The sequence below is a fragment of the Pelobates fuscus genome, chromosome 7, assembly GCF_036172605.1.
Source record: "Pelobates fuscus isolate aPelFus1 chromosome 7, aPelFus1.pri, whole genome shotgun sequence".
NCBI classification, from domain to species: Eukaryota; Metazoa; Chordata; class Amphibia; order Anura; family Pelobatidae; genus Pelobates; species Pelobates fuscus.
The window spans coordinates 10,489,918-10,502,944 of NC_086323.1; the positions used below are offsets into that span (position 1 = coordinate 10,489,918).

The 13,027-nt window shown below is 41.5% G+C and overlaps 1 protein-coding gene across 4 annotated transcripts in view; it reads left to right on the forward strand.

The window, feature by feature from the left end:
- ST3GAL3 (ST3 beta-galactoside alpha-2,3-sialyltransferase 3) overlaps positions 1-13,027 on the forward strand; it is a 269,877-nt gene that overhangs the window by 202,495 nt on the left and 54,355 nt on the right. For all 4 annotated transcript variants that reach the window (XM_063427681.1, XM_063427683.1, XM_063427682.1 and 1 more), the window contains one exon: positions 7,245-7,339. In XM_063427681.1, the coding sequence (XP_063283751.1) occupies positions 7,245-7,339 (95 nt within the window). The remainder of the gene's footprint in view (positions 1-7,244; positions 7,340-13,027) is intronic.

Below are 13,027 nucleotides of genomic sequence, written 5' to 3' on the forward strand. Positions count from 1 at the left end.
CCCTCGTGAACGGTTCTTCAATTATGGGCATGGAGACCAGTTTAGCCTTTGGGTGGTCTCCCTTCTTACCTATGCGTTGACATATCTCGCACGTCTGGCAATACGCCCGGACGTCATCGGATACCCCAGGCCAGAAAAAGTTCTGGGTTACCCGATATCCCGTCCTGCGTATTCCCAAGTGTCCTGCCAGAGGAACGTCGTGCCCAATTCTCAATAACTCCCGCCGGTATTTCCGTGGAACTACCAGCTGGCGTTTTTGCCTAGGCCCAGGTGTGTTAACCCGTGTCTCAGTGAGCCTGTACAAGCGGCCTTTTTCCCAGATAAACTGTTCCTTCTCTAACCCCCCCATTCCCCGCCTGGCCTTCTCTCGATACTTTCTGAGGGAAGGGTCTCCGGTCACTTCCCGCCCAAAGTCTTCTGGGGTGTCCCAGGGAAGGGGTTCTATAGTCAGGGGTAGGTCGGGTTGGCTTACCTGGGTCTCAGTAGGAAGCGGGTGGCTCTCGGCAGCGCGACTTTGTGCTCTGGTGGTTACTGCGTGGGCCTCTTGAGCGGTGGTTGAGGCGAATGCCGAAGTCAGGGGCCCAATGTCATTGCCCAACACGACTTCAGAGGGTAAGTCTTTCATTACGCCCACTTGAACTTTGCCAGCTCCCGCACCCCAGTCCAGGTGTACTTGTGCGGTAGGAATGCGATACACTCCCCCCCCTGCCACTCTCACAGCAATTGATTTCCCCGGCTTCTCCGATGCGTTAATGAGATGTCGTTGTACTAGCGTGATGGTCGCACCACTGTCTCTTAATCCCCGTGCTGTCTTGCCGTTAACCATGACCAGTTGGCAATGGTGTTTCCGATTGTCTGTGACGGTGGATTGCACCATGAGGGCTTCGTAAAGGGTGCCCAATGGTTCTTCCTGACCCAGCTCCTTGGGACCCCAAGTCGAATCTACACAATGGGCTGCTGCTGGTGGTTGCTGGTACCCAGGTCGAGACCAATTTGACCTGGTGTGGTTGACCATGGGGCAATTCTGTCGGATGTGACCCAGCTGTCGGCACCGGAAGCAACGTAGCTCGCTGACATCCTGTCGTGGGTAGCGAGAGTTAGAAGTCACCGGTCGGTTAGGGGGTTGGTATCGGGCTGCTGGTGGGTGTGATGGCACTGAAGGTTTTGGAGGTTGTACCCGTGGTGCGACTTGGTTAGTTTTGCGAGTATCCGCATACTCATCCGCCAACTTGGCGGCCTCTGGTAGAGACAGGGGCCTGCGGTCTCTCACCCAGTCTTTGATATCCGCCTGGATATGGTTGTAAAACTGTTCCAGGAGTATCAGTTGCAAAATCTCCTCCGCGGTGGCGGCCTGGCTACTGTTAACCCAGTTCGAGGCCGACAGGGATAACTGGCATGCCCATTCCACGTAGGAATCTTTAGCGGTTTTGCGTGAGTCCCTGAACTTCTGTCGGTAGGACTCTGGGGTTACTGCATAACGGGCCAGGAGTGCTTCTTTAACCCTGGCGTAGCTATGGATCTCCTGTTCTGGTACAGCCCGGAAAGCATCAGAGGCTTTGCCTGACAGCTTTCCTGACAATATTGAAACCCATTCTTCCTTAGCTATCCGGTGCAGGTTACATTGCCGCTCAAAATCTGCTAAATAGTTATCAATCTTACAGTCTTTTTCGTCAAAAGCTTTAAAAGCGCTGAACGGAATTTTCTTTGTATCCGCTGTGTTGTACTCACTGTTTGGGGAGTGTGCTGCTTCCTGCTGGACCGCTGCCAGTTTTAATTGTAGCTCTGCGTCTCTTTTTTGTTTAGCCTCCTCCGCTAAAAGGCTCATTACTTTCAGAATAATGTCAGCCGTTGGGTTCGGACCGAACCATGCTAGTTTCTCCCTCATTTCTTTGTTGGCTGGTGATTCCTCCTCCTGAATCACTGGTGTCTCCATCTCTTGTACAGCTGGCATTGCTGCAACCAAGTTCTCTCGGTCTAGCTCCATTAACTCTGCTATAATGACCTGCTTGGTTTTGTTGCTAGCAATCCTTCCACGAGCTTCCAGTAGCTCTTTCAGTGTATCTCTTTTAAGCAGGGTGTACCAGCCTTCCATTCACTGTTCCCAGTGTCTGCTTGGAAAGCTTGTTGTAACAGAAGTAGAAGGGAAAATCCCGCCGCTGCCAACCAGTTGTAACGGGACTGCAATATTAAATCCCCAGATCTCCGCTGGTATAGAAGGTAAGATCCCAAATCCCCCAGTAACCAGAAGAAACACCATTCAGGGAGACAACTGCCAATTTAATAATGGCTCAAGGAGTTAACTGCCAACTGTCAACTTTTGAAAAATGTTCTTAAAGTGGTACATACATATTGAACTGAACAGATACAGGCATTTAAACAGCAGGGAGAAGGTTTAACTGAGGGCCCACAGGGATATCTAGCGTATCGGAGGTATGTTCTAAGCATTATATATCTAGCGTATCGGAGGTATGTTCTAAGCATTATATATATCTAGCGTATCGGAGGTATGTTCTAAGCATTATATATCTAGCGTATCGGAGGTATGTTCTAAGCATTATATATCTAGCGTATCGGAGGTATGTTCTAAGCATTATATATATCTAGCGTATCGGAGGTATGTTCTAAGCATTATATATCTAGCGTATCGGAGGTATGTTCTAAGCATTATATATCTAGCGTATCGGAGGTATGTTCTAAGCATTATATATATCTAGCGTATCGGAGGTATGTTCTAAGCATTATATATCTAGCGTATCGGAGGTATGTTCTAAGCATTATATATATCTAGCGTATCGGAGGTATGTTCTAAGCATTATATATATCTAGCGTATCGGAGGGATGTTCTAAGCATTATATATATCTAGCGTATCGGAGGGATGTTCTAAGCATTATATATATCTAGCGTATCGGAGGTATGTTCTAAGCATTATATATATCTAGCGTATCGGAGGTATGTTCTAAGCATTATATATATCTAGCGTATCGGAGGTATGTTCTAAGCATTATATATATCTAGCGTATCGGAGGTATGTTCTAAGCATTATATATATCTAGCGTATCGGAGGTATGTTCTAAGCATTATATATATCTAGCGTATCGGAGGGATGTTCTAAGCATTATATATATCTAGCGTATCGGAGGGATGTTCTAAGCATTATATATATCTAGCGTATCGGAGGTATGTTCTAAGCATTATATATATCTAGCGTATCGGAGGTATGTTCTAAGCATTATATATATCTAGCGTATCGGAGGTATGTTCTAAGCATTATATATATCTAGCGTATCGGAGGGATGTTCTAAGCATTATATATATCTAGCGTATCGGAGGGATGTTCTAAGCATTATATATATCTAGCGTATCGGAGGGATGTTCTAAGCATTATATATATCTAGCGTATCGGAGGTATGTTCTAAGCATTATATATATCTAGCGTATCGGAGGGATGTTCTAAGCATTATATATATCTAGCGTATCGGAGGTATGTTCTAAGCATTATATATATCTAGCGTATCGGAGGTATGTTCTAAGCATTATATATATCTAGCGTATCGGAGGTATGTTCTAAGCATTATATATATCTAGCGTATCGGAGGTATGTTCTAAGCATTATATATATCTAGCGTATCGGAGGGATGTTCTAAGCATTATATATATCTAGCGTATCGGAGGTATGTTCTAAGCATTATATATATCTAGCGTATCGGAGGTATGTTCTAAGCATTATATATATCTAGCGTATCGGAGGTATGTTCTAAGCATTATATATATCTAGCGTATCGGAGGGATGTTCTAAGCATTATATATATCTAGCGTATCGGAGGTATGTTCTAAGCATTATATATATCTAGCGTATCGGAGGTATGTTCTAAGCATTATATATATCTAGCGTATCGGAGGGATGTTCTAAGCATTATATATATCTAGCGTATCGGAGGTATGTTCTAAGCATTATATATATCTAGCGTATCGGAGGGATGTTCTAAGCATTATATATATCTAGCGTATCGGAGGGATGTTCTAAGCATTATATATATCTAGCGTATCGGAGGTATGTTCTAAGCATTATATATATCTTTCTTTGTCAGGTGGTTAAGCGCTTCCAGGCTGTAAATAGAGTTAATGATGACACAGTACACATCTGGAAGCTGTTAATTTACAGTGATGGACGTGCTTTGCGTTTTGTTACACTGCTCAAAATTATTTATACTCCTGCACCTCAATAAAAATAGCACGGCTACTCAAAGACTTCAGGCGTTTGCCAAGTGTCATGCAGACATAAAAGGATACGGAGAGAACAGAGCCAAGAAATCTCTTGGCCTTAAATATAGGTTGTGCCGTTTCCTGGAGGAGCCCTGTGAACCAGACACAATTCATGGTTTAAACTCTCTCTAGGTGGCCAGAAACACTTAATGTTTGTAGAACCAGACAAAACGTGGGCCACTGCTAGGGCTGGCATAGCATTGTGCGTCTTGTCGTCAGGATTCCTTTTATATGATCATTAGCTCCTACTGCTTTCTAAGCCACGGTCCATTTCGTCACGTCATTTAGTAGGTTGAACACCGCGTTGACCCAATGACACAGCAGTGGAATTTAATATATCAGTGCTGTAAGAAAGTGAAGTCCATTCTTTAAAATCTAATCTACATTTCCACCACAATAAAATAAAAACAAAAAAAACATTTTACTTATCCTATCCTTTGTGGTATGTTCCACCTGGACACTTTGTGGTAGGTCCACCCTATATTTGGTGCAGATATTTTGGCACACAATTCCATGTATATACATATATATTCCAACAGAAGTTGTTGGTTTTTTTAAGTTGATTTTCAGCTTCATAATTTTTGGGGTATAGAATTCCTGTTTAATGAGGCAGGAGGTGTGAATGTTGCATTGTTTTATAACAATGTGGGAATGTGCTGGGTATGTCCGGACCTGTTACAGAAACCGTTTATGAGGTGTGCGCTCAGTGTGTTACCTTACGCTGACGTAATCCCAGCACAGAAACATGTATTGCACGTTGTTTCTCTGTGACTTCTGGATCCAACCTGTTTTTCATCTCATTGAGGCCACCAAATAAGCCACTCTTGTTTCATGACTCCCATCTATGAAATAACATTGTACCATTTCCAGACTTTCTCCACATTGAAAGCGACTCACTGATAGATGGTACCATATATTCCCACTGAAAAGATTTTAGTTAAACGATTAGCTGCTTAGTATTGGGATGATATATAATACATATAAATGTATATTAACAAATACCCTCTTTAACATCTTCTTGTGTTCTCTGTGATAGTTTGTGTATTTTATATATTAAACCTCAACTACCTAGAATAAAATATTTTACATTTCATTTTTTTTTTAAACGTTTTAAAATTTTTATTGTGAACGCTTTAACTCATTTCCCTGCCTCTCATCATATTTATCTTTATTGTTCATGGCGCTTAAAGGTTAAACTACTTTTAAGATAACTATGTTCAAGTTACACCGTCGATAAAATTGCTATAAATAATTTAGATCACTATTTCCTTTGTCCCTGGCAGAAACAGTGGAAACGCATTGAGATAATGTTTCTTTTAAGTTTGTCTCTGTGACCCGGGGGCACATAATGGGCACTTATTACTTTTACATAAGAACAAAATATGATCCAGTCACCCCACTGAACTGATCTGGTGTCAATCAAGCCGCGGAACCCTGGCTATCGACTCTGTCTACTCACCATCTGTCAGACAGGATTCACGTTTTATATGAAAAGCATTAAATGAGCAGAGTGTTCCCCTGGGGGTGACTTGGATTGTTGATGAGTGATTTCTCTGTTTGCTTTTTGTTGGACCTTTGAACTCTGATAACAGTAAGGACATGTGTTGGATCTTTGGCAATCTTCCTTATATGAGGTCATCCCAAGACAAGTGTAGATGTCATTAGCTACGTGCCTTTATGTGGGAAGGAATGTGACACGGGTCCACATTACTCTACATATCTCCATTATCAAAGGCCACTAAATGTATCTGTCTATTCATTCTGAAAGGATGTTGTCCAACTTAAAACTGAGGGTTAAACACCACAGTCTTTGCCGTAAGAATTCTAGTTTCTGTTGAAATTATTCAATAGTGAGTTTTCTGCCGAAGGGAATTTCTGTTATTCTGTTGGGTATTTTTTTTTTTTAATCCCGCTCATTGTCACCTGTAAGGGTGACCATCAGTTAAACATATTGTAAAGTGGCCGTTTTTAAACATAATAAATGATTTTGTACTTCAGTCTGGTAAAAGTGGAGCAGTTGCCTTGGAAACCAATACTTTGTTCCTTTCCCAGGGTGTTACAGGGGAGTGCTGACATGGTGCTCCAGTGGGCCGCTGGAAAACCCATGTGTGATTTTAGGGATGATTTGTTCTCACTGTGTCCCCGATTCGTGGCTGTCTGGGGACTTTGGGAGAACGTTGCGTGTTAGCTGTTCCTCAATGAAGTTCTGTCAGTCCACACTCATGTGCCGTGCTGGAATTCAACAATGACAGGGATGGATGATGGACCTTTGTCTGCTACCAATAGTCATGGAGCACTGTACACAATCAAGCACATCAATATGATAGAGATTGACTCATCACTTAATAGCTTGTTATTCCAGACAGGACCTGGGACAATGGCTGGGGAAGCACTGTGTCCTTACATTTTGTGCTCCAACCAGCCATGCCGTCTCTAAAGTTCTGACTCTTGAGTAGACACAGGCTGGTCCTAGCAGCACAGACCTGTGACACTGGCTTCCTGGTAGTGATGGCCCTAAGACGAGTGCCCCCTATGTACACAGTCCTAGACTTTGGCTAAAAAAGTAAAGAAATTGGCACATTAAGGGATCAGCAGGAGAAGGGTATATTGGGAAATCTACAAATCTCATTTTTTTTAATAGTAAGAAAACACCTTAAGTGCAGATTTCTAATAATCGTCCTTGTACTCCCTCCCATTTCTATTGATAATTACAAATTGTTTTCCCATTACATACCCAGCATAATAATTATGTAGGTGTCACACATTTTCCATGGTGTTCAGTGCATCCTCGCAAAGTTTCTTTAGGAGGGTCCAAAGTCAATCTATGTGAATATGGCCAAAGAATGCCGCTGGTTTCTTCACATTCAACCTCATTTCACACATTGTTCCAGTTCCTGAATCGCTCTTTATTTGTAGATAGAGAGGTACAGCTTGTTCTATCCAGTTAATTTATGTTGTTTATTTCTTAATCTTTTTTAAGGTTCTCCAAACCAGCACCAATGTTCCTCGATGACTCTTTCAGAAAATGGGCCAAGATCCGGGAGTATGTCCCTCCATTTGGAATTAAAGGACAAGGTAATGCCCCCAATATTGGTACATGTGACAGAAGGAGTATGTAAGGCATGTTTAGTGCTTGCCTGCCATTCGGTGCACCTACAGCAGTGATCTCCATAGCTCTCTAGTCTTTTTGTTGCCTAAATTTTGAGTCCAAGTCACATTAATGACAATGTGGGTAAGAATGGGATTGGTGGGCCTGGCTGCAAAGTTCTATGTGCAGACATTTCTTTCTCTGTGTTTTAGTGATACTTTTATTGGCAAAATAAGAAAACGTAAATGGAGACTATGACAATATATTGTTGAACATGTCATTGTAATAATTGATGACGAATACTCCCTAAGGTGCTGTGAGGAACGCTAAGGAACATAAACACTGCAGTTTCTTATATTATTACAGCTTTTTTTATTGTACAGTTAATGTAACATTTCACCTTTGTGTTTTATTACAGCTCTTTGTATTATTACAGTTACCTATGTTACTACAGCTTATTAGAGTATTACAGCTTATTGTATTATTACAGCTGTGTGTTATCGCTCAGTTTATTATTACAGCTTATTGCATTATTAAAGCTCAATGTATTGTTATTGGTTTTTGCCATTTTACAGCTTTTTGTACTATCGTAGCTGATTGTATTAACACAGCTCATTGCATTATTACAACTTGTTTTATTCTATTATTATAGCATGCTGTGTTGATAAAATCTTTTTGAAATGCACATGAAGATTACACTGTGAAATTATTTAAATCCTAAAACAGGGACCAGCAGTCTTATGGTAAAATCCTAGCTGGGTGAAGCTAGACAATAGGCAGAGATACTATCAGGAACGTTTTGTCATCTAGCCCAGCTGTCTCTAGCGGTGGCTGTGGGGATCGGGCATTTCATCTCCAGGATCTTTACAGATCTCAGATACGTACTGTTGCGCCAGGAACTGAAGATCAAACATGGTGGCGTGTGCAGGGGGCAGCATCAGGTAAGTATAACTCACCTCTGCTGCAAAATATGCAGGCACCCTGGAAGCCCTTAATTGCATATCATGTATTATTATTTTTTAAATGGGGTCACTTGCAGCCCTGGAGTGTCCTTTAAAATAACCTGACGTCCCTCTTTAATTGTAAGTATTCAGTTTCACACCAAATAATCTCAGCATAATTCTCTTATTCAGAAAAGATGCAGAAAATATTAAATAAAATATTTAACCTACTCCAATGAAATGATTTTGCTTTCCTGATTGAATTGTTCATGTTTCAGATTGATGAGTAAAACATTGGCATTTTAGAGAAACAGTAATGTTTCCATAGAGGGATAAAACACTCCTCTTGTTGAGGTCTTTCTCATTTGCTGTGCATGCGCACTGGCCTCCCAATGCTTCCCTATGGGACGTCAGTCTTGAGGATATAAGCCAAGCAATCGTGTGAGACCAGCATTATCTGAAGTTAACACATTCCTATCTGCAGGAGAAGATTGATGGACTCAGCCTTTCAAGAGACCCAAGTGGTGATTTAGTAAATTAATCACAGGGTCCAACATTGATATATTAATTAAAGGATCTAAATAAGCCGTTTACACTAGGGAATATTTTAACTAATGCACCATAGACCATCATAACTGGGGATGTCTGTCTACACCTCGCCCACTCCCGATACCCCAAACAATTTTGGAGGAGGTCGTCATTCCAGTGCTTCCTATAATCTCATGCCAGTAGTATGACATTTGTGGGTGACATAGTTCAGATCTGAGTTTTGCTCTGAGAATTGTGTTAACAGACCTCAAACCTTTGTAAAGAAGAACCTTTGTCATCATTCTTCCCAAATCCCAGTGTGTCTCATGTGTCAGTTTAATGTAACCAGGATCTGTAACAATACAATATAAATAGCCACCCACCATCATGTCTGAAACTGTCACTTGACATGTCATGGGATCGACATCCTGTGATCACTAGCAGGTTAAATCAACGGCAGGAGATGATGAAGCCCCCTCCTGTCTCCATATGGTAATGCCCCCCTCCCCTCCTCATGATCTGCCTTGATTTATGTGACATGGCCACTGTTTATCGGGGTCACACTGGGTGACAGACATTTGTTTACCTGCGGTGCAATCAAACAGGACTGTGTAAACTCCTGGGCCTGCAATGTGTTTTCTTAACCTGGGGGATGTTTGCAAGTCTGGTCGCTGTAAATGTGCACACATGGTTTATTCAAGTCACTGGCTACCTGTTGGGAAGTCAAGCTTCCTTGTGGCCATCCTTGTATCTTCCCATCCGTAATATCAATGAAATGTTCACTAAACATAAAGGGCACATTGACTGACTGCTTTCACATACTGCGAGTTATGTGGGGATGTAGTGAGTAATATTTACTAAACCTCCTGTTATTTTAATTACAAATTCCTATTCCGCTGCTCAGTACAATGCTGGGTGAGCCCAATACAGTCACTGGGTCGCAGTTAGCCCTCGTAACAATCAGATTCCTCGATAGATTGCAATTACAGGCCACGCCGAGGAGCCCAGCATCACTATCGTGCCATTTAGTTTGTGCGATATTTGTAAATATTTTTACTATCGGAATAATTGATAGTAAAACATCATGTATTTCAGTGTGTGTGTTGTTTATTACTTCACAGACGCTGTCTCTGCGCTAAACTGATCTATCAATACCGTAAATCCCAGTTACCCAATCAGTATGCTTTCTGAGTTGCTTTGTGATTTGCAGGTTGTGTCAGACAATATTATATTCTACTTCAGCTGTAAGAAAAATTAAAGGGACACTATAGTCACCAAAACAATTACATCGTATTGTATTTGTTCTGGTGAGTATATTCATTCCCTTCAGGCTTTTTGCAGTAAACACTTTCTTTTCAGAGAAAATGCAGTGTTTCCATTACAGCCTAGGGATACCTCTACTGGCCACTCCTCAGATGGCTGCTAGAGGTGCTTCCTGGGGCAGCGCTGCACAGTGTGGCTGACATTCAGTGTCTCCACCCTCTGCATGCGGACACTGAACCTTCCTCATAGAGATGCATTGATTCAATGCATCTCTATGAAGAGGTGCTGATTGGCCGGGGCTGTGTTTGGCTTGTGCTGATTTTGCCCCTGATCTGCCTCCTTGACAAGCTCGGCCAATCCAATGCTTCATATCGGAAAGTGTTGTGATTGGCTGTGATCAAAACTTCTGATGATGTCAGCCAATCAGGCAGATCGGGGCAGAGGCAGCAGCAGTCTGTAATACAAGTACGATTTTACTATATTTAGAGGGGGCAAAGGGTCTTGATGGTATTTTTAACACTTTAGGGTCAGGAATAGAGGTTTGTGTTCTTGACCCTATAGTGTTCCTTTAAAAGATTGTATCTCCTGCTCTGTAAATTTAACTTTAACCACACACAGGGTCTTTGAAGCTATTAACAAATGAGGATATAAGAAATACTACATTAATCTACATTTTCAATAAAGGAAGTATGAACGTTATATGACTCTTTATAGGAAGTGTTTAGGAGGGTTGTGTAAGTCACCGGCAGGTAGGTGTGACTAAAGTTGCATAAACAAAGTGATTTAACTCCTAAATGGCAGAGAATTGAGACGTTAAACTGCAAGGGTATGATCTATATATCAAAACTGCTTCATTAAGCTTAAGTTGTTTTGGTGACTATAGTGTCCCTTTAAAGTCTAAAGGAACTCTTCAATGGATTTTTAAAATTTCATTTAATTATGCATGTTTTTGTTCAGGGTATATTTTATAAAAAAACAGCTTACAAAAGCTGCAGATTTCTTGTCTGAGCCTTTCTGGCCCTTTTCTTTTACCCCAGCCCAGACTTTCCGAGTTTTTTCATGAGACGTGCGCATGCGCGTTCTGAGCCAGGGAGCTGCTGTGAATCAGAGGTAAACAGAGCACTGTGTAAAGGGCAAACATTGTGTGAGTTAAACAGTGTTGTACTCGTGGTCGCTGGAGATATTATCTCTAAACGATTGACATTTTAAGTGTAGGAGCCCCTAACCCTAATTACAGTGAGGGCGAAAAAGTATTTAATCCCCTGCTGATTTTGAACGTTTGCCCACTGATAAAGAAATTATCAGTCTATAATTTTAACTCCAGGACGTTAATGTGCTTCTTGAGCCACTCCTTTGTTACCTTTGCTGTGTGTTTTGGGTCATTGTCATGCTGGAATACCTATCCACGACCCATTTTCAATACCCTGGCTGAGGGAAGGAGGTTCTGATCCAAGATTTGATGGTACATGGCCTTGTCCATCGTACCTTTCATGCGGTGCAGTTGTCCTGTCCCCATAGCAGAAAAACATCCCCAAAGCATAATGTTTCCACCTCCATGTCTGACATCCTTGGACAGCTCTTTGGTCTTGGCCATGGTGGAGAGCTTGGAATCTGATTGATTGATTCTGTGGGCAGGTGTCTTTTATACAGGTAACGCGCTAAGATTAGGAGTACTCCCTTTAAGATACTGCTCCTAATCTCAGCTGGTTACTTGTATAAAAGATTCCTGGACGCCAGAAATCTTGATGATAGGGGATCAAATACTTATTTCACTCATTGACATGCAAATCACTTTATAACTTTTTTGACATGCGTTTTTCTTTTTTGTTTTGTTATTCTGTCTTTCACTGTTAAAATACACCTACCAATAAAATTATAGACTGACCATTTCTTTGTCAGTGGGCAAATGTTCAAAATCAGCAGGGGATCAAATACTTTTTTCCCCTCACTGTATCTCCTGCTTCACTCAAATCACACTTTTAAATGTGTGTGGGAAACATTGTAACAAGAGAAAATCCTACCATGATTGATTCCTTTAAAAGTAAAACTTCCTTTCTCTGCCACTTCCTAGTCTATAATTTGTATCAAAGCTTGTTAGTGCGATTGCCGTTCGGACGCTAAGTGTATTGAAGACAGGAGCGATTTTCATCCTCTCGTACTGCAAGGCAAATAGATGAAATGCTCCACAACCACACGCGTTATTATCTTGTCACAATGATGAAAAACACATTAAGTGAGCTTTTTTTTTTATTACACATCGGAAAATACTGTGGATATTGTTGAAAACATATCCGGTTTCGTGCGTACTTTCTATTGCTATACTGTTTCAGTCAGTCAATTCCCCATTCTGTGTGCGATTATTCCCTGCAATTATATGACATTTCCAATTTTTATGAAACCCGACAACTTTATTCTTTGTTGCCAAAGCAGCTTCTGCCGGGCTTCCCCTGATTCACGTCCGACATCAAAAGTAGATACAATCAGTGCTTGTTTGCAGTCTTTAGTCTTGGTTGAGTTTAATTGCCGTAACATTTCTTCATGAGTTTAATCGGCCTCTCTGCCAAGGAAATTCAGCTTGCGTGAAAAAGCAGCGTGCAGAACAATAATGTAATGTAGTTGACTCTGTGCCATGTCGAAGCATCCTTATTGTACAAGCCAGAGGCCTCATTCCAACGCTTGGGTTTTTGTTTTGTTTTTTGTGTTTTGGGGGGTTTTCCTTTTCATTTTTATAAGCCAGCATGAACGAAAGTGCTGCCAGGACAGAATAATCATTGTGTGTGAAGTGGTTTTTAATAATTAGATGTACAGCAAGCACAAGTGGAATTAATGGAGAAATAAACTTGGAAGACCACATGAAGAGTTCATGGCCTATATTGACCTTGTCAGCCATAAACGGTTTTAACCGATCCCCTCTGGACACTAATCAATGTTCAGTAAACCTAC